At 36.1% G+C, this 26,282-nt stretch overlaps 1 protein-coding gene across 1 annotated transcript in view; it reads right to left on the minus strand.

The window, feature by feature from the left end:
• Window positions 1-428: 428 nt before the first annotated feature.
• The window catches only part of HSPA12A (heat shock protein family A (Hsp70) member 12A), a 96,567-nt gene continuing 70,713 nt past the window's right edge, over window positions 429-26,282 (minus strand). Inside the window, exons 6-12 of the mRNA XM_074295701.1 lie at window positions 25,586-25,702; window positions 11,891-12,062; window positions 8,150-8,236; window positions 7,456-7,560; window positions 6,537-6,795; window positions 4,545-4,648; window positions 429-2,594 (exon numbers count right to left, since the gene is read on the minus strand). Coding sequence (XP_074151802.1) covers window positions 1,957-2,594; window positions 4,545-4,648; window positions 6,537-6,795; window positions 7,456-7,560; window positions 8,150-8,236; window positions 11,891-12,062; window positions 25,586-25,702 — 1,482 coding nt within the window. The 3' untranslated portion in view covers window positions 429-1,956. The remainder of the gene's footprint in view (window positions 2,595-4,544; window positions 4,649-6,536; window positions 6,796-7,455; window positions 7,561-8,149; window positions 8,237-11,890; window positions 12,063-25,585; window positions 25,703-26,282) is intronic.

Below are 26,282 nucleotides of genomic sequence, written 5' to 3' on the forward strand. Positions count from 1 at the left end.
TTTTCTTTCCTTGTTCCTTAGTGTATGTACTAAAGACTAAAGGTAAGGTGAAAACTCAAGGCAGAGTCTGATCCCAACAGGTCTTCATGATAATGACCTTTTCTCTTTTTTTTTCTTTCTCCCTCCCTCCCTCTCCCTCCCTTTCTTCCCTTCCTTCCTTCCTCCCTTTCCCCCTTCCTTCTTTCCCTCCCTCCCTCCCTCTCTTCCTTTCCTTCCTTCCTTCCTTCCTTCCTTCCTTCCTTCCTTCCTTCCTTCCTTCCTTCCTTCCTTCCTTCCTTCTTTCGTTCCTTCCTTCTTTCGTTCCTTCCTTCTTTCTTTCTTTCCTTCCTTCTTTCCTTCCTTCCTTCCTTCCTTCTTTCCTTCCTTCCTTCCTTCCTTCTTTCTTTCCTTCCTTCCTTCCTTCCTTCCTTCCTTCCTTCCTTCCTTCCTTCCTTCCTTCCTTCCTTCCTTCCTTCCTTCCTTCCTTCCTTCCTTCCTTCCTTCCTTCCTTCCTTCCTTCCTTCTTTCCTTTCTTCCTTCCTTCCTTCCTTCCTTCCTTCTTTCCTTCCTTCTTTCCTTCCTTCCTTCCTTCCTCCCTTCCTCCCTCCCTCCCTCCTTCCATTCCTCTTTTCCTCCTTTCTTCCCTCCCTCCCTTCTTTTAAAATTTTGTATACCCTGCTTCTAAAAGCTTTTAACCTCCACAGAAAAAGAGACCTAGGGGTCTATTTTATAGAGCACCTTTGTATTCAGTCTACAATTTAATCCATCATGTATATATTCAGAAAGCCCCCTTCAGTAAGGTAGAAAAACATTTTTAACTAAAGAACTTCATGAAACATTTCAAAGGAGAGCTTCAGTTCTTACATGTCGCTTACTGTGTACTTATTTTATTCCTTCTCTAAATGGGGAAAATAATGGCCAACACTTTCATGGCAAAGTTTAGACCCAAAATTTATTTTTTATCAAATGTTATACACTTTAAAAGTGCTAGGATTAATTAATCCTGTGAAACATCACAAGCATTTTCTACTGAAATTCATCAGGACTCTAATATGAGTTACTTATGTTACTAATATGATGTTATTTAACATCAACATTCAAATTGTGTATGTCAGAGGTACCAGCAGCTCACTGGTATTACCTCTGAATTTTGTTTGGGCATATTAGCAGCTCAATCCATATACATAAGAGCAAGCTTTGACTGCCGAATTAGTCTGAGGTTTAACATCACCTATCCTATTATTTCTGAATTAGAAGAGTCCATGATATACAGTTTGTTAAATTAAAGGCTTTTTGTTCATGTGAAATTTAAAATCTTGTGTTGAACTTGGAATATCAGTGCACAGTATAGGCAGTTTTTCTTATTGGTTATGAAACACTTCAAGCTTCCAATTAAGCACCACTTTAAAAAAAACCATGATGACAAAGAAAGAGAATACCTACAGACTTGTAATTCTTTTTATATTTATCTTTCAAGACATTTTTAAAAAATTACAAATATGATAATAGATGTCAGAGAATCCCTTGGGATCTGGAATCTCATTAAATCTAAAAATACTATAATAAAAGTGCTTTAGTTCTACTTAACTTAGATCTGTTAAAAGATAAACTAATGCTGCAAAAAAAAAAAAAAAATTTTTTTTCATTGTCTGAAGGAGTGTTTGGCCACTTCTATTTATGTGAGAACCAGCTACCCTTCTCTGACTATCCCTGAATTTGTTCACTTCTATAGATCATACTTAATTTCTGACAATCTTATGGTGGCAAAATCCTTACTAAACCATATTTCAGCCCGCCCCTCCAAATTCCCAATGTCTCTTGGTTCTTTCTGTTTCCATCTATCCTGCTGAAATTCAAGTGGGTGTGATGGCAAGTGTGAAAAGTAAAGAATGGAGCCCTCAAAACCAAAGCATTGCAGGTAAGTGAGTTAAGGGGGGGGGGGGGGGAATGAGAGATGGGAGGGATGAAGGGTGAGCGTTAGTAATTTAAGAAATCTATCCCAGCTTTGACACTCTTAGAGGTGGGAATATCAATGGCAATGGCTTTGATTTCAGTGTCCCCAAACTGCATGAATGTTTGGATCTCCCTCCGAGTGGGCAGGGGGGTATCGTTGGTACCGGTGAGATCCAGGCGGAGAGTGCCGCACTTCTTCACCCCGGGATCGGTGATGAAGTTGACGTTGTCTTGTTCAGCACTGTAGATGTTGATCACGATGAGCATCTGGGAGGGCTTGGCAGGGGTATAGCTACGTTTCACGGTTTCTCCCAGGGCCACAGACTGATCTGCTGAAATGAATTTATCAAAGACATCGGTGCACCATCGGGTGCCGTCTTTGACCAGCAATTTGTCCGGTGGGTGCTTCCCTTCCACGTATCGGTTTAGGACTCCTACCCCGTAGGTCAGAGGCGAGCGCCGCACCTTTATGACAGCAGGGTCCAGCCCAAACAGGACTGCTCCTTTGAGGATGGTGAGCCCCACATCCTGAGGAATGATGATTCTGCACTTGTTCCCAAAGGCTGACTGGACTGCCTGCTGCAGGAGAGGAGCCTCTGCAAAGCCACCCACCAGGAAGAGAAATTTGACATCCGACACCTCAGGCTTCTCGAACAGGTCCCCTGAAAGGGAAAAAACACAGTATGCTGGTTCAAGGAGAAGAGAACATCCTCAGGTGGTCCACCTGAGTAAGGGGAGACTTGATCTCATAAAACACTGAAAATTAAGAATCAGGAGGAATGGAGACCAGTTATTAAAATGTACAAACTAATAGAGTTAGGGAAAAGTCTTATCTACAAAATGATTTTCAAGAAAAAAGATCAGATTTCAGAAGACAAATGATGAAGGGGTCACCCATTCTGATAGAGAGGTGATGGATTCAGGGGAAGAATGAGACATTTTTGAAGATGACAAATGTGCGAATTTATTTTGTTTGACTATGTAAGGATTGTGTTTTTTCATTTTGGGGGAAGAGGGTGCTAGTAATAGTTTTGCTCCCCCCCCAAAAAAAAAAAAGACAAAAAAACCCCAGGCCATTAAAGTGTGCTTTTAAATATTCAATCAATCAACCAATAAACACTGATTAAGTAGCTACTATGTGAAAGGCAGTATTAAACACTGGGAATACAAAAAGGGGAAAAAGATATCCCCTGCCCTCAAGAAGTTTACAGTCTAATAGTGGAAACAACATGTAAATAAATATATACAAAGCAAATTATCTACAGGAAATATAAAAAATAACTAACAGAGAGAAGGTACTAGAATTAAGAGGGGTTGGAAAAGACTTTCTGCAAAAGGTGAGAAGTTAGTTGGGACTTAAAAAGGAAGGTTGGAAGAATATAAGTAAAGCAGGAAACATAGACAAACCAGACAACTTTGAAAGTAGCATGTTTTTAAAAAAAGAAAAGAAACATAGAATTATATACTTTTAAAAAGATATGTGTACATAATAGTGTTTTTCAGTTTCACATGTAATCTTCTGTTCTACTTTGTATATGAAGATAGCATTTATTACAATTAGGATAGAAGAAATTAGAAAAATTCAAACTCCTCTGTTAGACATTCAACATTCTCCCTAAACTAGTACCATCTTTACCTTTTCAGCTAAGTGGCAAAATGGCTAGAGTGCCAGGCCTTGAGTAACAAAGACCTGAGTTCAAATCCAGCTTCAGACACTTAATTGTAAGGCCCCAGGCAAATCATTTAATCCCATTTTGCCTTACTTTCCTTATCTGTAAAATGGAGATAATAGCATCTACCTGTAAAGATCAAATGAGATTATAATGGTAAAGCTGTTAGCACAGTATGGTCTGCCTGCTTAATAAATGCTTGTTCCCTCTTTAATCTCCCCCCAGGCCAATAAAATTGAAAGTCCAGTCTCTACTTATGGCCATGCACAAAGGATAAAAAAAAAAGGGGGGGGGGGAATAAACCATCTCTGCTCTCAAGGACTTTACAATATAGTAGTGTAATGAAATATATACACAAATATAATTTCAGTTAAAAGATGGTTAACTGTCCAGGAGAAATGCAGCTCACTGAGAATTTGGGGGAATCCAGAAAGGCATGGAAGAATGGTGAAGAGAGTAAAACTTTTCTTTCTATGGATTATAAAGACTTTTTAACAACTCACATTTTCCTACTATGTTAAAGATTGCCACATTTTTTCCTACTTAAAATAAGCTTAGGAAGTAGATAGTAAAAGGATTACAGATGAGGAAACTGAGAAATTTAATGACTTGTCATTGATCAAATGGTCAGTAAATTTTTGATGTGAGATTTGAAAAAAGCTTCCAAATTATATGCCATTTTCCTTCACATATTCTACAATTCAGCCAAACTGACCTTTTGCTATTCTTCTTCACATGAAATATTCTGTATGGGCTATACCTACTTGTTTAAAAATATATATTCTCTCCTCATTTCTGCCTTTTAGAATTCCTATCCTCCTTTAAGTCCTAGCTCAAGAGCCCCTCCCCATATGAAGCCTCTAACTGGGCTGGTTAGTTTTACTGCATAGAACAAAAACCAGTCTATTTCCCACTGTGTTAAATAAATGAATCTTTACTTACGGAGATGATCGATGATGTTGTCAATTGTTGGCTTAAAAAGGGCATTCATTGCATCTGGGCTCATCCTTAGCATTCCTTGGGATGACCACTTCACAAAGTCTACACTGCAGCCACATCATACAGAATAAGAATGAAATCACAAATTTTATCATACAATAATTTATATTTCTATAATACTTTGCATACATTATCTTGCAAATTAATATATGACAAGTTCGAATTTAGGCACCATTCCTGTCTCATAGTTCAAAGCAGTCAACTACATTGAGTTCCTTGCCACACTCAAGAAAAGTGTCCTTGCAAACCTGTTCCTGAGACTCAAGACATTAAGAATATTTCCAGGCCTCTTAATTTTTCTTCTCTCTTGCTCTTCTTAATTAAATTTATAATTGAAAACCCCACATAGAAATGCACCATAGCTTACCATCAATTACTTTGAGAGAAAAATATAAAATATCTTAGACATAACTGGTCTATATTTAAGAATCAAGACATGTACCAGTCAATGGGAAGCATATTTAGTATCATCCTGCATAGGCTAATAGACTACCTAGTGATAGCATATTTTATTTATATATTTGTATAAGGCTTACAAAATATGTCCCTAACAACCACAATCACCCTGTGAGGTGGATAATCTATTTGCCAATAGGCCAGCGAATGAGTCTTAAAGAATCACAGATTTTAAGATGGAAGGGACTTCAATGGCCATCTTGGTCAACCCATATATGAAAGGAATCTTCACTCAAACATGTGCCAGACATAATGGTCTGTCTGAAGGCCTTCAAAGAGGGGAAAACATACCACCTGTTAAGGTAACTCATTCTGTTTTCCGATAGCTCCAATTGTTAGGACACCTCTCTGACCTCAAATCTAATGGATTTTTGAAATTTCCACTCACTGTTTCTGATTCTGCCCTCAGGGGTCTAACCAGTTTATAAAACAGGGAGCAAGTCTAAAGATAATAGAATGGGGAATGACAGAAGAAATTGTGGTATATGATTATGATGGAATATTATTGTTCTATGGGAAATGATGATCAGGATGCTCTCAGAAAAAAACTGGAAAAAAAAAGTCCTCCATGAACTCAAGCAAAGTGAAATGTATTGTGTACAAAATAATAGCAATGTTCTGGGATGTAAATGCCTTTGCTATTATCAGCAGTACAATGATTTGAGACTACAGTGATGAAAAATCCTATACATACTCAGAGAAGGAATTGACTGTGTCTAAATACAGATTGAATCATATGCTCTCATTTTTTTTTAAACTTCATTTTTCTTGAGGGTTTTTTTTAGAGTGGGAAATCTATGTTTTCTTTCACAACTTGACTTTTATGGAAATGTTTTGTCTAACTTCACATGTGGTTTCTTAATGGGTGCTAGCAATAAGGGAGAAAATCTGGAACTCAAAAGTTTTAGAAAACAAATGTAAAAAATTGTTTTAAATGTAACTGGGGAAAATATGAAATATTGAAAAAACAAAAGAATGAAATATAGCTTGTCTATTCCTTTTTAGTTAAGTTTTTAAAACTCAAGATAAGTTCACTCTGTACCACAGGACTTCATCCCCTACCTTCCCAGTTGCCTATTATAAACATACTCAGAATCTCTAGGAAATAGAAGCTACCACAAAAACCTAGCAGATTGTTGGGGAAAAGTTGTCTAAATTTTCTCCCCAAAATGCAATTTCTTGCCTTTGGGGAAGCCTTAGTCTAGCAAGGATATAGTTCAACTTAGATGGAAAAATTTGACTAAGTTAGACAGAAGATAACATCTGTGTATCATTTTCCAGTACTTTATTTCCTTGCTTTTCTCATTCTCTGTCTTATCCATTCACAGCAAGCAGCTTATCTTCATATCCATCATGATTCTTCTGAGGCTGCCACAGAATATTTCCCACCTTATTCCCCTGTCTAATTCTGAATTGTTTTTCAGTAAAGCACTGAATAGCTAACTTGTTTATCTGTCTAAAAAGGATCTATTTACTTACTTGCTTTTTCTCAAAGCGTGTTCCACACTGTGACCTCGAAACTTCTTATAGTAGTCAATGAAGGAGAAAGGCAGGTTGATATTTAAGGGATTGGTTCTGTCTGGGGCAGCAGCCCGTTTGCGGGACTCAAAAGCAATCATTAAGTCTACCCAGGCTGCTGGACGTTTAATTTTAAATTGTTCAATAAAATCTTCTCCAAATATTTTACACAGAAGCTTTTCAAATTCATAATCTACTCCCAAGGAACCATATGGTCCACCTAAGTAAAAAAAAAAAAAAAAAATGCCCTTGCAAAGATTAGTGAGCAAACAATAAGCACAATGGATCTTTTTTGGCTCAGTATTTCTCAATCAGAATTATGACCATCAAGATGCTGTTCTAGAAAACTGTGATCAACAGGACTTTGGATGGGTAAGCAATTCTATCTTTGGCACATTTTTAAAACAAACAATGCCAGAAGCCCCTTTAGTTAGCAAATTATAACACCATTCCTTAATTCCCAAGATCATCTCTTGAGATTTCTTCCAGTTCTAAAATCTGAGACTATGATTTCAGAAAATCAGGAACAGTTTTTGTTTTTCAAATGGTCTCATTTAATATAGAAGTATACCAGAGTCTGTTAATTTTAAATATATAAAATCATTTATAAATAGTAAGACTGAGATCCTGAAATGAGAAGTCTTTAACTCCAGTTCTTGTAGCCAGTAAGTGATAGTTACCTCTTCTAAATGGACATGACTAATCCCTGCTGGTAATGAGCCTAATCCCACATGTTGTCATTCAAATAAATATGAATCTCTTATTAAGGACACATCTGAAAATAAGCTTATTTAATATATTAGGTAGCATTTCAATCTTAGGAGAATTAAAGCTATAAATGGAGTTTAGAAAATCATTTGCTAAGGGGTAAGTAGCTTACCTGTTGACTTGTACAATTCTTTAAGATGTCCCTCAGGTAATCTGATCTGATGGACAGTGAGGTCCACTGTGCCTCCTCCACTGTCCACAACCACATACCTGTCACCTGTTATAAAAAAGAAATATCCACTTTTCACATGGGTATCATGATTAGAATACACTTGGCAGCCCACTGAAGGGAGATGAGCCTGATACTCTAACAGAAATTCATGGGAATATTAAATGATTAGCAACAAAAGGTTTTATATTTAGTAGCTCATATTTAGATTATTCACGATTAGAGTGTTTTCAATAATATCTACCAAATGGTAGAAATTAATGGAAAGAAAAGGAAGAGAAAGAATGCAGCATTATTATTAAGCAAAATCATATGCAATTTCTATACACATTCAGGAAATTTATTTCTAGGTTAATGCTGCTGAAATGTTTAGTGCTTACTGAAACAAAGGTCCTGTACTGAGATTATGATGTTCTGGATCATCTGAAGAAATTCAGGTCTTTATCGTTTCCTCAATATCCTGGATTGTTATGTTTTTTATAACATGCAGTCATACCCTCCTCCCTTATCTCCCCCCAAAAGGCAGTCTATAATCTCAATTTATTTTGTCTTTTTTCTTCTGTAAATGCAAAACAAAGGAATGCATTTTGCCAGAAGCAGCAAACCAATAAGAGTAAAGGACATTCAAGGACTCTACCTTCCTCCAATTCAGACCAGATCTCTCCTATGACATTTTCCACCATAAAGGTCCGGCTCTGCCGATTACGACGGATGTGTTCCTTAGCTAGTTGTAGATAGAAAGAAAATAACTATGTATGAGAAGGCATGAAAAAGGTGATAAGAGTTCCCTATACTAAGTATAGACTAGTAGCACAAGAAAGTTTAGAGATGTAACATTTTATGTAACATTTTATCAAAATAAATAGAGAATTATAAAACCAGTTCCTTTTAGATAAAGCCATTATTTCCTTCACTCTTATGCTATTCATCTAGCTTATAATTAAAGTCTTCATCCTTGTTAAAAAATTGGCTTCTGCATGTTTGACTGGGTACTTTTGAGACACTGAAAAATAGCTCTTTTCCTGGCATTGTTGTACTAAGTAAACTCAGATAACACTGTCTGTAAATCAGCCCTGCTGTGCCTGCAATTAGGTAACTTCACCTCAATTGGTTATGTTTGGAGAAGTAAGAAGAAATGGGTTTTTCAAGACTAGCTCTGGAATGAAATAAAGCTCGTGTCACATTGTCTCCTGGTCATTTTCCTGCACTAACAGACCCATTGTCCACTGCCTTTAACCACTAGGTGGCACATCTAATGCTTGCCCAGACTCAGGTTTTGCTTTTCAATGAAAACTCAAGGAAAAGACAGAGCTCAATATTAGTTCATCTGTTGGGTTATGAACTATAACAACTCCTTATATTTTCATAGAAACATTTCCCTCTCTATTATCTGTAGTGAATTCCAGCAAAACTTTTGAAACAGGTATGGGTAAATATTAAGTTCCCTACCTTATAGATGGAATTAGAGAGTTGGTAATTTGTTAAAGGCCATATAATTGGTTAGTGATATGACCCCAAATAGAATCTAGGTCTCCTGATTGTCCATCCAGTGTATTTTTTTCTATATCCCTTGCTCGCTCTTTGAGAATCAAGCTGAACTTTTCTTTTAAGTTTGAATAAAGCTAGAACAATTAAAAAGATAATATTTACTGCAATTGTTTTTGTTCAGTCATTTTTAGTAGTGTTTGAATCTTCAAGGCCCTATTGGAGTTTTCTTGGAAGAGTTACTATAGTGGTTTGTTGTTTCCTTCTCCAGTTCATTTTAGAGATAAGGAAACAGGCAAATAGGGTTAGTGGCTTACCCAGAATTACATAACTAATAAGTATCTGAGGTCAAATTTGAAAAAAGGAAGATTCATCTTCTTAACTGTAGGCCCAGAACTCTATCCATTGTGCTTTCTATTTATAAAATCCAAATTTAGAGCTGAAAGAGCCCTGAAAGGCCATCAAGTCCAATTGGCTCACTTCATAAATGAGGAAACTTAAATGCCAATAAACTTGGTTTTATCAGGATCATTGTAAATGGGTACATTTAGATCCTTAAGTTTCAGGTAATCTTAATCTCTGCTTACATGTTTATAATAAAGAACCAGTGTGATATAAGACAAAATGACTTCTGGGGAAAATAGTATTATGTGAAAATAAATGTTATGAAAATGCCTCTTAAACTCTTAAGATGTCATTTATTGGGCCACCGAAGGCCTCCTGTCTGGAGATGAGAAACATGAAAAGGTGCTCTGAACAAATGTGGTTATTCCAAAATTTAATATACCACAAGGTACAGAAATAGAACCCAAGAAGTACAAAGTGAAAGTGAAAAATAAACAGAAAATAGAGGGTTTTTCCTGCTATTTTGTGGATTTATTTTCAGAAGCACTGCATCAAAATTACTTTGATATAGTATAAATTTATGCTAAAGAACAACTTGCTAAAGTGACTATTTAATAAATCAGCACTGTAATTTTAAAAAATAATTTAGTGTGGTTTCATAAATATCTAGGCTGTTCATGGCACGCTATTTTGACAATACATTCATTTCTTCTTATATTTAGAGAAAGAAGCTTCTGGAATGCTTTTTAGCATTTGTCCTTTATTACTAACTTCTAAACCAGAATTTCTTACTTAATCAGAAACCTATTTTGATTAATTTTGACTAAATAATGTTTCAAAGTCACATAAATATAAAGATGCTTATATGTGTTGTTAAAACTCTAGAAAAGCCCAGCCAAAATTTGATGTTTGTGATGAGAAACAAATGCTAACAATATTTATAAATTAAATGTACTTTTATGTACTGTGCCATTTTTTTCATAATGTTAGACATCTGATACAAAATAAAGATGGAGGCAGGACAGGCCCACCTATCTCTTTGAATAGGAGGCACCCTGATCTTATTGGAAATGCTTACACTTTATCCCCATTATATATGATACTTGCTGATGGTTTTATCTAAATGCTGCTTATCATTTTAAAGAAAACTTAATTTATTCCTATGTTTTCTAGTGTTTTTAATAGAAATGGGTATTGTATTTTTTCAAATGCTTTTTCTGCATCTATTGATATAATCTTATGATTTCTGTTCATTTGGTCAATTGGTTCATTATGCTGTTTTCCTGATATTGAACTAGTTCTATATTCCTGATATAAATCCCACTTGGCCATAGTGTTTTACCCTGGTGATAAGTTGCTGTAATCTTTGCTAATATTTTATTTAAGATTTTTGCATCAATATTCATTTCAGCTACCTCTTTGAAAAGGAATAGGAATACACTAGAAGTAACTACACAGGCTAGTTTAGCCAAAGTGCTAAGAATGATTTCTCCTTAATCTCCACCATCAATTTTATTTATTTATTTATTTGCTTGAACAAAATTCAAAGTCCTTAAGATGACTTGGGGGAGCATGGTCAGCCAAAGAGATTGTGTTGTGGAAACTCTTCATAATAAGTTCTATCTTCTCTGCTTTCTCCCCCAACCCTTATGAATGTAGTCTGGAATGGAATTGTACTTTTTAGGACAGGCTTAATTCTCTCCAGTATATGAGAGGAATGGCTGAGATGGACTCAATGGGTTTCCTCTTGCATGCTATGTGTTCATTTAAAAATTTAAGACTGTTTACACAAAGTCATTCATTTCCCTGAAACTCTTTTAAATAGTTTTCACATCCACACTGGCTGCTTAAGGAAAGAAACCTCCTTATCAAACTTTGTAGTCCTCAAGAACCCTTGATGAAGAAAGAGAAACTTTAAGGATAAAAAATAAGTATCTAATTGACGTGAAGGCAGGTAACTATTAAAAAAAAAAAAGAATTGTTCATCTCAAACATGATTCTACATTCCCCATAACTGCATGCTTTGTTTTCTATTTTTAAAAATTTTTTTTCCTCCTAGTTTAACTAGATTTTCCAATAATGTGTGTTTTAGACCAATAACATGTAAAATAGTTCAGATATAAGTAAATAATTCTAATAGATGAATTAAAACAGGCCAATTTTGTTAGATTATAAATCAGTTAAAAGACAAGATTAATAGTCAAGTGTAATATAGAATTTAGAACTCTCATGGAACTCTGAAGCAGTGTCCATGAAATATTCCTTTCCATTTGTCTGTTATAATAACTATTTTGGAAAATGCTGAAAATGAGTCCATTTGGTCCCTCCATGGATACAAAATAGGAAAAAAATAAAAGGATGGAAGCAGATTCTGGTTGATCACTAAAGAAAATGCTCCTTGTTCTAATGGAATATCTTGATTTCAGGGAGCCCTTGATGAATTAATAAATAAAAATCAAAAAGGCAGAGGAAGGCAGACAGAGAGAAAGAAAGAGAGTGCCAGAGGAGAGAGAGAGAGGGAGAGGGAGAGACAGAGAGAGAGAGGTACCCTGTGCAAACCCAGCTCCTACAGTGTCACTGGAGGTGTAACCATTGACAGCTGCTTTGCTGCTCAGGTCTATCATCTGGTGGAGGCGAAGTTTCCTGCAGTAGATGGAGGCTGCTTCAGGTTCCAGGGCAATTATTAGCTGTTCTGGGTTTTCAGGGGTGGCCATCCCTGCCTGAAGAAAAGAGCCAATTAAGGGAATCAGTGGCAACCAACTTCATTGCCTATCTTTGGCACTGACACTGATGCTGGATTGGGTGATGGGGCATACTGCATGCTTTTCCCCCAAGATAGCTTCTTTGGAAACTCCTTACAAAGCCTCCCCAGAGTGGATGCAGAAAAAGCCTCTGGCAGCGCTGAAGTCAGGGTCCTGAGCCAGGCAATTCAAAAGTGGACAAATACATACTATATACGCTTCCTATTTCTTTTTTTTTCCCTTTCATTCCTTGGAGTTTACATATGGAGTGCAACAGATTTTGTGCAAAACATTCTTGTGTTCTTTTAATCTATGAATTTTAAAGTCCCAACTAGGTCAAGAATGAAATTTGTAAATGCAGATCGAGTCTACAAATAGATAAATAACTTTTGTACTTTAGTGATTTTTGAAAAAACAAAACAAAACAGTGAGAGCCTTAGAGGTGACATAGTCCAATTTCTAATCTTATATAGCAATTATATAGCATTTTAAGGTTTATAAAGTGCTTTAAAATATTATTTTATGTTGCCTTCACAATTCTCTAGGAATTATATGCCAATATTGTTATCATTCTCGTTAGGGAAAGTGAGGCAGAAATTAAATCTATCCAGGGTCACACAGCTAGTAAGTCTGTGAGTCAGGATATGTGTGACTCCAGGTTTGATGTTCTATCTACTGTACCACTTGACTGATGAAGAAACTGAGGCTCAAATAGGTTAATAAACTTGCCCAAAGTAACAGACACCAAATAGCAGAGTGGGAAACCAATGGTAGTTTTTTCATTTCCAACAATTTCTGAGGGCATAATCTGCATCCTTTTGTTGCTCTGGCATCTTCTTCATATTGAATATTGCCTGGAAAAAATGGGTCAACTGAAATTGGGAATTTTTTTTAATTCAGAAATTTTTGTTGCAAAGGACTTTGTTCTGTCATCTCCAGACCTTCAGTGGAAGAAAGTATTTGACCTTTCCATACCAGTAATGAGATACGAACATGAGCTCCATGGAAGAGAAGAAGTACATCCGAAATATCAAAATTATTTGAAGACTCTATGGAGAATGCTGGATGGAATGATGAAATAATTATTTCTATAATGTGCCAAGCATTATGCTAAGTCCTTTAAAATATTATTCTCATTTGATCCTCATAACGACTCCTACCTTAAAGGGAACATTTCATAATTACCCTGTTTGAGTAGAGGTATTTTCAATTACAGATTTTTCCCCTCCTTGATCCCTTAGTCAAACAATCATTTCCTTTTGACATTCTGTTCCCTTCAGCAGTCAGATTAAGAAACTTCTACTTGAAATGCTTTTTACTTCCGCCTTAAAAGAATTAAGAATCATCTATCAGTTCTTAAAGTAAATGTATGGGATTCAAGGACCATCCATAACCAAACTGATCTCTCTTCTCTTTCCTCCTCCCTCCCCGCCTCTCTCTGTATGTGTGTGTCTCTATCCTCTCTTTTTCTGTATCTATCTATTCCTTTGTCTCTCTCTCCTTCTCTCTCCCCCTCTGTCTCTCCCTCCATGCCTCCCTCTCTCTCTTTCTTCCTCTCCTGTTTCTTTTTCCTTCTATCTCTAACTCTCTGTCTTCTCTCTCTCTCTGTCTCTGTTTCTCTCCCTCTCTTTCTATCTCTCTCTCTCTTTCTCTATTTCTCAACCTCTCTTTTCTTTCCTCCCTCCACTATGAGTATCTAAACATAGAGCAAAGCTTTCTAATTGAGGTTGTTTACCAGAATTAACTTTGTTGAAAATCTGTTGGTGAGTAGAAAAATTAATTGGGCCAGTCATTTATTTGTTGTCCCAGTTGACATTTTCCTAAACTGCTCCCATTCATAACATTCCAACTTCTGAAAAAAGGACCCAAGAATGATCAAGTTCTATATTAGGCAACTGAAGTTTTAATGCTCTTTTTCACACACTACAAACACAAAGAAAATTCCTATAAACTATTTGAAACTCAAACAGAAAAAATTATTTCTATGCTTCCCTTCATGTGTGTTCAAATTTTTTAGAATTCTGAATAAATGAAAGTCAAAGAGAAAACACTGGGAAGTCACTTTATTTTAGAATACTCTTGCCACACAAGAAAGAATACCTAGCGTTTCAGAAGGAAAGGGTGTGTGTGTGTGTGTGTGTGTTGTGTGGAGATTCAACTGGTATATTTTTCTGCCTTCATTTGCAATAGAAATCTAAGTTAAATGATTATCTCTTTAAAATTTCTATTTTATATCTCAGTAGCAAGTCCCAAGTTCTATTATTTGTAAAGATTTTTTTTGAATCAGAAAGTTCTACTTCCTATTTATTCTATATGTTTCAGTCGATGAAGGGTTGAAATATGGTATACCCCCAGAATATAGGGATTAAGGCCCCCTAAAAGTGTCAACATCCCAATGGAATCAATTTCGGAAACGTTCTCAAAGATGTGTAACTGGTCACCTGCAGAAGTAACACACTCAAAAAGATGGTTTATAAACAAGTTGCTGTTGAGACACTGTTGTTATTGTTCAGTCAGGTTTGACTTTATGTGACCTCATGGATTTTTATCCACGGAATACTGGATACTGGACACTGGAGTGGTTTGCCATTTTCTTCTTCAGTGTGTCCTTATTTCATGGATGAAGAACTGAGACAAATAGCAGTTAAATGGCTTGCCAAGACTAAATATCTGAGATCAGATCTAAATTATCTATTACACCACTTAGTTACCCCATAGAGATATGTTGAGACATGGTGTGTTCCTATCTCATCAACCCACTAATTTATGAAAGTGATGAGTGTATTATAAATAGCAATCTTCACAATTATAATTACCAGATATTACTACCACAATAGAAGGGTGATACAGTTGAAAAAACAGAATTTGCCTATGTCATCTCTATGCACCCAGAAAGAGGGAATGCTCATTTTAATGCCTGGTATCAGTCATATAGGGAAAAAAATCCTAAAATGGAAAAGAAAAATTCATCATGAAAGTTTTGGTTGATTGAAATATTCTTTAAGTCCCATTAACTCCATTTGTAGTAATTCTGTGTTCAATAAGCAATTTGCCAATCCAAAATGTGCTTACTTAAATAAGCTCATCCATACAGAGAACAGGACCAGTTATCTTGTTAAGTATTCTAATTCTAAACTATATAAACCAGTTTCTTTGGAGTTTGTTCATTAGTGTGAATTGGTTCTCTAGTATCTGATCATCCCTGAGTGAACAAATGAATTAGAATTTCTGGATCAACAATGCTGTTCAGTTTTATCTGACTCTTTTTGACCCCATAAACCATGGCATGCAAACACTGTTTATGTGGTTTTCTTGGCAAAGATATTGGAGTGGGCTGCGATTTCCTTTTCCAAGAGATTAAAGCAAATGGAGGTTAAATGACTTGCCTAAGATCTACAGCTAATAAGTGTCTGAAGCTGGATTTGAATTCAGGACTTCCTGATTTCAGGTCACAGAATCACCTAGCTGCTTCCAGGAAGCTGAGGACTCATCAAAGGTGCAGAAATCCCATGAAGCCAGATCAAGCAGAGAGACTGCTGCTTTCTCCCTCTGCCCCTATTTTTTAAACTGTAGCACAGTTCCTGGGTTATAATTAGAGCTCCTCTCTTCTTATATAGTCTTCTTCCATAGAGATGGAAAGTAGGCTCTTTGTATCATCTTTTACATTTTAGTTCTTCCTGCTTAAGATTATAGAAAGCCTGTTCACAAAACCTCCTCTGCGACATCCAGACCTTTCCATTCTTACATGATACTTCTTCTAAATGTCTTCAAGCATCCTGGAGTACTGAAATTTAAATAATTGCTTCCATCTAGATGTCTCATCTATTTTAAGATAACGACTTTCCTGCCAGGAAAATGATGTCTCCATGATTACTGAATATTCATAGGGTATCTGGCACTATTCTTGAGTTTAAAAAAATAAAATTCAAAATTAAAGACTTAAGGAATAAAAAAAAGCAGATATTTATATGTTGAGATATATCCGTCTGCCTTAGATAGCTAGGTATAACAGCATCGGGGTTGTCTCTGCCTTATTCTCAACTTTTGTTATTGAGTCATTTCAGGCCTGATTCTTTGTGACCCCATTTGAGGTTTTCTTGGCAAAGATAGTGAATGGTTTGCCATTTTATAGATGAGAAACTGAGGCAAACAGGGTTCAGTGGTTTGCTCAGGGTTAAATAGCTAGGAAATATCTGAGGCCAGATTTGAACTCAGGATGATGATTCTTCTTTATTCCAGGACCAACCACTCTGTGCCCTCTAGCTACCCACTTAATATTGGGCAGTCTAAGTGTTCAGACTCTAATCTCTACAAAGACAAAAATCTTCCTCATATAAATTAACTGTGATCTTCAAATACACAAAACATTAGAAACAGTTAAATTTAACAAAAAAAAAGTGTCACAATTATCTATACCAGGATTATAGATAAGACCAGAACCAGCATATGACAAATACTTAATAAATTTTCACTAGCAACAGTAGGATATTGAGAATGACGTGATGAAACGTCTTTGTAAAAAAAAGGCAGAGTAATAGAGCAAAACCTAACAAATTCTCTCCAAACTATTATTAACAGTGATAAAGTTTTTTACTTTGACTGAAAGTAAAAAAAAAAAAAAATCACTAATTAGGCCTTATCCTTCACTTTCCTCTTTCCACTCTGTTGGGCCATCTGACCTCTTCCCCCTTCCTCAACATAATAGAAGAACAGCATGGGGAGGTGGATGGGAATACTTTGAATTTAGAGGTACACAGACTGCCTTTGAATCCCATGCTATTTATTGATTTTGTGCCTTTGGGCAAAGTCACTTTTCTCTGGACGCAGTATTCTCATTTATAAAATGAAAATTTTGGATCAGCTCTAAATCTATAATTTGGTGTAACTCCAAGTTCAAAGTTCTCTTTATTGTTTGGATCCCATCTATTACATTGCCTGGTACATAGCAGATGCTTTAATATATTTTTATTGACTAATTAACTAACACAACCAAATAAGCATTTCTGAAAAATTATAATAGCATCAGCTGCTAACAAATAAGTGATGGATTCAAGATATGGAATAACATGAATTTTTTTCAGACAAGACTACCAGGAATTTGTTTTGTTTGCCTATGCGTATATTTTGCAAAGTTTTTTTCTTCTTTCTTTCTTTCTTTTTGAAATTAGAGGAAGGGAGCCAGAGAAAGAAAAAAAAACAAAATTAATTTTAAAATATTTTAGATTATTAAATTTTTTTAAATTTAAAAGAAAAAGTTACATTTTTTAAAAAGATCATACTAGCATGTAAGTAAGAATTTTAAATTACTTTGCACATACAAATTATTATGTCAATGCTAGATAACCAAAGGTATACACCTTTCTGGACTCCCTTTAGAAAGCAGAAAGCTGATAGAAAGAAAAAACAAAACAAAATCCAGCTCTCTTCTGATCCCTTCACAATTAATGTACATCACCTTCTTAAGTATAAGTGTTCTGTACTAGAAAGTGATATGCCAATAGAATTAGAACTCTTGGAGTAGAATCCTAGTTCTGTTAGTTATAGCCTAACTTCCCTGGACCTAAGGTTTCTTTTCTTGAAGAAGTGGAGAAGGAAGGATATGTAGTAGTTGTACTTTGAGGCAAACAAATGGCACAGTGGAGAGAGCCCTAAACTTCAAATCAGGAAGACCTAAATTCAAATCCAGCCTCAAACACTTATTAACTGTGTAACCTTAAACAAATCACTTAACCTCTGATTACCTCATTTTCCTCAACTATAAATAGCAACTAAATCAGAGGGTTGTTGTGAGGATCAATAATATATTTGTAAAGCCCTTGGCACAGTGCCTAGAATATTTTTGCAGGTGTTGTTCACTCTGTGTGACACCATTTAGGGTTTTCTTGGCAAAGATATTGGAGTAGTTTGTTGTTTCCTTCTCCAGCTCATTTTTACAGATGAGGACACTGAGGCAAATGGGGTTAAATGACTTGCCCAGCTAGTTGTGTCTGAGGCCAGATTTTAACTAAGGAAGTTGTCTTTCTTACTCCAGGCCTAGGATCCTATCCACTGTGTCTACTAACTTCCCCTGATTGGCATATTATAGGTGCTTAATAAATACCTTTGCCTTTTTTTTTCAACACTCTCCCCTTCCAACTTTAGATTTAAGAGTGTAAGATCTACCCTTCTGTGCTTTAGGAAATCATGCAATAATTCTCTTTTCCTCATCTGTATGTCATGTTTTGCTTATTACTCTGGACTATTCCAAGCCAGAAGCTAGAATGCCCCTTCTCTTTTGCATTAACTATAATTCTTATTCCCTCTTTGAGCTATTAAAAGCCCCCTCTAGTATTCCCTTCCTCAAACAAGACACATTAAGTCTGCTTTGAAAATAGATGACTAAAGGATTCTAAGATCAGTATAAATATTATGAATTACCCTTGGGATTGTCCAACATCCTAGAATGGTAAACCTATAAAAGAGATTGATCGTTGATGTTTCTGGAAGAAACAGTAAAAACAAATTGAAGCAAAATGTGCTTGGAAAGTGACCCCTCACTAACAAGTTTTGTCTTCATTTATTTGTTAAATTAGAGGTGCTAGAGAAAGATGATAATGGTAACTGGCAGACCCCAACTTGACAGCACTAAGTATGAGATACAGAAAAATATGCCAGCAGATAAAAATAAATCACTAGTAATTTGTGGAGACCACTATCCACACGCAGAAAACAAAAAGAACATTTGGGAAATGGGTCTTTCAGAGATGAATAAATACATCAGGTCAATGAACAGCTGCAAATTAACTCAACTATGCCTTGATTTACATATTAACTGAAATGATGGGCAGGAACTCAAAGTTTTGATTGGTGAAATATTAGTGTAGGAACTGTATTGAATGCTCATTGGCACAAATTATCAGCTGAAAGATCTCCTTCCACTCCCCACTGAAGTCTCAGTAAAACAAAGGAAAGTGAGCTGACTTCAAGCCAACCATGAAAAGTCACACATAGCACTAGATGAGGGGTTGGGGAAAGTTTGCTTTGCAAGGCTGTAGCAACACCTTAAAAGGTCTAGGATCCCCGTGTCCTTCCCCAATCCTGCTTTCCTTTATTTGGAGAGCAGAAACTCTGGCAAACTTCAGTAAAAATTCATAACAGCCAGAAAGAAACAGCTACTTAGTTCCTGATGTGTGAAAGGTCAAACTTTTTAAAAACCACAAACAGGCAAGGAAAAAAAATACAACAAATTATGTCCCATGGCTGCATTTTCTGGCCAGTTGAAACATCTGCATGTGCTCAAGGGCACTATATGGGAAATGTTCTGCAAACCAAATGAAGTGTAAGAAATGCCATTTTGTTGTCTGAAGTGGAGGAATCATAGATTTAGAGCTGGAAGAACCTCAGAGAAAAGGAGATGGAGAGAAATCTTCCCGACTTTCTAAGCCCAGTGCCCTACCCACAACACTCCCTTATTACAATGGAATACAGCTATCTGAAATGAAATTCAAGCAGTTCTCATCAAATCTCAAAGTACACTACAGCAATAAGGAAGAAAAAAGAGAAGGGAAAAAAAAAGCTTTCCTCATTAAATTCTTAATTAGGTTTCTTGCCTTCCCTTATACTGTACCCCTTTGGAATTTCATATTATTAAATAGATTTTTCTGGAGTATGATAAGGGGACTAGGGCATTCGGAATGACAATTCATATTACTAGACTAGCACTTTCAGACTTATAAAGTATTTCAATTACCATGACTCAGTGATTTATAGGAAAATGAATCCCCTAAGACTAATTGTCATGCCCATGGCCACAGAGCAGGGATTTCGGATTTGGGATTCATATCCAGAATTTCTGATTCAGGTTTCATCTTCTTTCAATAAAACCACCCTATTTCTCATCATATCTCATATTTATGTAGTATTCTGAGTTTTACAGAGTATTTTCCTTCCAGGATCTCACATGGAGTAAATAACACAAATTATATTTTCTCTATTGTCTGTGGATGCAAAGAAAAGAAGGAAGTACAAAGATCATCAATTGGTACTAAAATAAGGAGATGCTATTAACATTCCATTGAGAAACACAATGTGAGGAAAAGTGTACTGCTTCAGGATAAACACATTTTCATCACTCATTTTTATCAATTCCACAATGGCCTTAAAATGACCAAAAATTCTATTGAGCAGTATCCCAAGACTTAACACAGAAATATCCAGTTGTCTACGTGATTCAAATTAGTATCATTTAGGCTGATGCTAGCTATTATTTTTTTTTATCACTACTACTCTGAAAATCTTCAGCCATTTCTCTGTTGAACCTAAGAACTCCACAAATATGACCTAGTGACTTTATAAACAGATGTCAAAGCAAAAAAAAATGCGTTGCCACATGTTTGACTCCTTCAGAAATCTGGGACAGCGAAAAGTTAACACCTTAGTAGTTTTTAAAAACTTTTTTTTTGTTATTACTGAGTTCTAATTTGGGAAGGAGTAAAGTGGGTAGAGAAACAACATTCAAAAAGGGCAAGGGAATATTTACAAAGACTGCTCCATTCCCTTCTCTACTTCCCTGAGGCCTGCAAATTGCCACAGATTGCCAGTAAATCAATGATGGTTAATGTTTCTAAGGCTGAGGGGGAAAAAAAACCCAAAACCAAAAAAAAAAAAACAAAAAAAAAAACAACCAGCCAGCCAGAGGGAGTTAAGTGTTAGGCTGGCATGCCTTCGAGCTATTGGGAAAAAAAAAAGATTGCATTAGCACAAGTTCTGTCTCCCAGTATGTTAATTTTTTTTTTTTTTTTCCTCTGCAGCTAATTCCGAAAGGAAAGCTGATGCAAACCGTGTCTGTATGGTAGATGAGATCACTGTACAAAGAGGAATCACTAATCCCCATTGTCTACAATACCATTCATTGAAAAGGAGACCAACAGCTAGGGATTGTCTGCACATTCTGTCATCGACAGGACTCACACATAGAGAGCATTTTAGGTCACAATGTTATTTATTTATTTATTTGTTTGTTTGTTTGTTTTTTTACTGGAGATACGTCTTGATGGCATCTTAGTATAATAGGAACTGCCTGCCAGTTTTAGTCTTTAAGGGCCTCAAATGGTGATTTGTTTTTTTCTTCTCCTTTTCTATACAACATTCTATATTACAGTATATATAATAGGAAGCATTCTTGAAGGAGCTAAAGAATCCTAATGAGTATGTATAATTGATACAGAATTAACTCATTTCATATCTTGGCACTTCACCTCAGAGATTTTCCAAAGCCTAACTGGATCCTCAGTGGGTAAAGTCTGGATCCATCTCACCTAATCTCAATCTGGCTAGACTGTGAATTCAGTGTGGCTCTGCCACAGAGCATGGTTTAATCTTGGGTGAGCTGCTTTTCTTCTCTTTTTTGTTTTTTTTTTCCTTTTTTGTAAAGTAAGGGAATTAAGACAGATGATTTCTAAGGTTTATAAGCATAAGACTCATTTAATAAATGACTTTGCTCAAGTGATGAAAAGAGGCTGGGAGAATGACTAATTTCCAAATCATATACTTGGTTTAAGGACTTTTCTTCAGTATTGAAGTCAGGTAGAGGTGAAAATTTAAAAGCAGCAGACTCAATCATCTGTTCCAAGGCAGAATGTTTTAGTAAGGACTTGCTCTCTTTAAAATGAAGTACATCATTTAGTACAGAAATGGCCTCTTATAGTCAAATTCTCATAGTAACATGGGATCTAAAAGCTCAGCTGACACTATGGTCAGCCTGTATCCAACAACCAACCCAAGGAGTGATGGTTTTTGCCTTTGCTCAAAGACCTCCAGTGAAAAGGAAACTTCTTTCCTCTGAAAACAGATTATAACACCTTTCAATAGCTGTAATTTTTTTTACATTTTCCTCCTCCATCATCTAAATCTGCTTCTATGCAGTTTCTATCCAATTGTTCTTAAAATAAACCCTTTAAGTCTAATATATTAGCCCGTCAAAAACCTGAATATATCTAATTCACATCCATCCCACTCCCCCCTCATTTCCAGGCTAATAATCTCCAAATCCTTCAACTGATGCTGAAATAGCATGTTCAACAGTTCCCTTCCCCTTCCCTATTAGTCATCATATTTTGGCCTTGCTCTAGCCTTTCTAGGCTTTTCCTAATATGTGATGACCAGAATGATACACTATGCTCTTGATCTCAATTTATCCATGACCAGAACAATACAAATAGCGAGCTTGAAGATTTTTTTTCAGAGTTAATTGACACCATTTCTCTGGATTTCTGAAGTTTATTCTTGGAATCTAAGTACAAAACTTTATTACTTAAAATTTTAGTTTATTCAAATCAAACTATTACTTTAGCTTCTCACTAACTTTTGATGGGGAAGAATCTTAGCATTTCTGGCCAGAACAGAAATAATTGCTATTTACATTCACTCTGAACCAACAAAACTCAAAAGATAACCAACAGAGAGTTAGGCTTCCCAGACTGATTTTTTGGATTAGTCAATAAATGCCTCTCTTTATCTCATTTTTACCTAGGGTTTTTTTTTTTTTTTTTCCCCTGAGGCTGGGGTTAAGTGACTTGCCCAGGGTCACACAGCTAGGAAGTGTTAAGTGTCTGATTTGAACTCGGGTCCTCCTGAATTCAGGGCTGGTGCTCTATCCACTGCGCCACCTAGCTGCCCCCATTTTTACCTAGTTTTAATCACTGAATGGACCTTGCCTCAGACAGAGACTTGGGAAAGACCTTAGCTTAAAAAGTCAAGGTGACATGTTATATCTGGGGCCATCTCCAATCATCCTGATCTATATCTTACCACTGGATTCAGCTGCCTCTGGAGGAGAAAGTGAAGTTTGTGATCTTGTACAGCCCTTCCTCACTTAAACTCAATTCACTTGCAAGTCAAGACATCACCTTTCTGATGTCATTGATTCTCTTCAGGAAGGAGGGATAAATAACAACTACTACTACTTTCAGTATCCAGAATGTCATCAAGTATGTTAGCAATAATCCCTCGCAGTTTTGCATCATCTACAAATTTGATAAGCAAGTCATCTCTGACTTGTTCTGAGTCATTCAGTTAAAAAACATGTCTAACAATGGAGGGTCAGACATATAACCTTTGGGCATTTTATCAGATGTGTCACCTTCCAAGGTGACCTTAAACTATTGATGACTACTCTTTGGCATCTGGCCATTCAACCTGTTCCAAATTCACCTACCATCTCATTCTTTCATTTTATCCACATGCATCCCATACAAGCATGTGTCACTGATTCATGATGAGAGGCTCACCCCCAGGAAGGTCTAAGTTCAGATTTGGTTTTTTTGTTCATTTAATTAAATGTCTCACCAGTTCTTATACAATAAGTGAAAGACAGATAGTATTTTTTCCATAGAAAAGTGACATTCACTTTCATATCACTTTTGATATACTTTTCCCACCATACTGGTAGGATAAAAATCTAATCTAATCTATAAAAAACATTTTTTTTTCTGAGGCAATTGGGATTAAGTGACTTGCCCAGAGTCACACAGCTAGGAAGTATTAAGTTAAGATAAGATTTGAACTCGAGTCTTCCAAACTCGAGGGCTGGTGCTCTACCCATCGCGCCATCTAGCTGCCCCCCCAAATGTTTTAAAATTAGTTTTTAATGGAGCTTTTTCATCTTCTTGAATTGAGACAGACATTTAATTATCTCCATTTTCACAGCAGAATAACTGAATAGCGCTTGCCAATGGTTCTATAGCACACATTGACATTAAATCACACTGCCTGGAGTTCAGCCTAAAAAATACATGTTGAAGAAGCATTCTGAATCAAGGGAGTGTTTATTATATGTGCCTATAAATCTGATTCTGTTCTTTAGAAACTATCCCCCATGTACATATGGTAGATGCAAATGGCTTTGAGCAAAAGTTTTTAACCCAGGATTTTGCTTTTTAAAAACATTTTTGACATGTATTTCAATACAATTGCTATTCTTTGAAATCCTATGCATTTTGCTTTATACATTTAAAAACATAATTCTGAGAAGTGGTCCATAGCCTTCACCAGACTGGCAAAGGTGCCAAGATAACAAAAGAGGTTAAGAAGCCCCACCTTGCTTTCTGTAATGGCATTCTCACTAGAGCTACTACATCTGGAAAGCTCTGCCAGTTTCCTTCCAGATGCATCCATTGTGTTTGGTTTCCTGTTTCTATTCAATCTACACTCCACAGAGCACCCTCTAAGCCCTCTCTTTAGGATAGGATGTACTTTTCCAGGACTATTGTCCAGAGATGACTTAGTGGGAAACAACAGGCACTTACCCATCTGTTCTTACCTAATTCACCAAGGCTAAAAATGGGAAATTACATTTTTACTGGCTAAAGTTTATAGTTGTCTCATCATCTGGAAAATGAAAGTCAGAAGGATAACTTTTGTTTCCTATGATTTTTGCTATTGCTTTCCCAGATAGCCATTTCCTGATTATCCCAGTTCATCAATCACTACTGTCTCACCTACTGGACAGCTTCTTTGGGCTCAAGATCTCAAACGGCCATGAACATCGGAGAACTGGAGTTAACAAAGAGGGAGCAATGTAATGCATTCAAAAACATGCCCAGAATCTGAAGTCCTAATGAAATTTAAAAACCAAACATTTTTCATCTTAAACTTCAACTGACCAAAATAAAAACATTATGATGACAAAGAATATTTTTAATACCTGGAGTATTCTCCTTTCTGATTTCTGCTTCTTGGCTTCCTAAATCTCATCCCAGCTAAAATCTCATCCTTCAAGTTTCTAGTGTTTTCCCTCTGCTGATTATTTCCATTTGTTCAGAATATATCTTGTTTGTTGTGTTTGCATGCTGTATCCCCCCATTAAAGTATGAGAACTCCTTGAGAGTGAATGAAGACTGTCTTTTACGTTTCTTTGTATCTCCAACACTTAGCACCGTTCCTGGCACATAGTAGTAGTGCTTAATAAATGTTTATTGGCTGACTGACATGTGCTATCATCACCCACATCAGACTTATTTAGATTACTTTTGCCCTTATCCTTAGATCTCACCATCCAGATGTTCCAATTTCACCAGTCTTTTTCATAAGTAGAACCCATCTAATCAGTCTGATACAGAAAGTCTCCAATTCTCTTTTCAGAATTTTGTTCTCAAACCATCTATGATGAAACATGACTAAAATGACTAAAGTAGCTAAAAATAAAAATTTTAAAAATTACTATGCGCAACAAAAAATTTTAACTAAGCATGATTCTTTTTCTGTTGTTCCTGATGATCCAAATGCTAACTTTTTCACATCACTGAAAGTAGCCATCACTGGTTGGCTCAGCAGCTATTCCAATTTTTCTTTTGCCTTAAGAAAATGATTTAATGCAATAGTCTTTGAAGAGTTCTAGATTCCATGGAGGATAATGTTTTAGATCATTGCTCTAAGGGAAATGTTATAATCACAGATTATAATGTCACTATTTCCAGGATCTGACTTCTCTTTCCCCCTTCCTTCTTCTCATTCCACCACCTTACCTGGTAGGCAGCCTGTCTCATGAACTGTTTGGCAGGCTGTTTCCAAATAGCAGGTACTGTGATGACCCATCTGACATCAGAATTTTCAAACTCAGAGCCCGCTTGATCACTCAGCTCCTAAACCAAAAGAAAAAAGTAACATAAAATGAACAAAAGTCATCTCTGTAGAGTATTTTTCTTTTGACCACTACAATCTGAAATATTCAAGACTCATGTTGTACTTGTTTCACAATCTAGCCTGAACCTAACATTAATAACATCACCAAAGACTGATGCCAAAATTTATTTATTTTTGGTAAAATAAGAACATCTGGATGGTGAGACCTAATGATAAGGACAAAAGCATCTAATAAGACTGTGAGGTAGGAGATGATAACACATGTCAGTCAGGCAATAAGTGTGTGTATGGGACTCTCAGCAAGGTAAAAATTCACAACATTCAACAATATGCTAAGAAGGATTTCCTGGCAAAAAGAAACATGAGGAAGAAAAATAATCAAGCAAAAGAAAAAATAGACTTCTTTAGATTCCTTCACAGCATGACCCAGGTGTCATCTCCTATATCAAGCCTATTCCAATGCCCATTTTAATAACACTTTCTCCCTCTTGAAATAACCTTGTATTGATTTGTATATTTGAATTTTCTTACTTGTGTAATAAATAGAATGCAAGTTCTATCAGGACATCAGGAAAATTT

Source organism: Sminthopsis crassicaudata, chromosome 2, assembly GCF_048593235.1.
Source record: "Sminthopsis crassicaudata isolate SCR6 chromosome 2, ASM4859323v1, whole genome shotgun sequence".
Classification (NCBI taxonomy): Eukaryota; Metazoa; Chordata; class Mammalia; order Dasyuromorphia; family Dasyuridae; genus Sminthopsis; species Sminthopsis crassicaudata.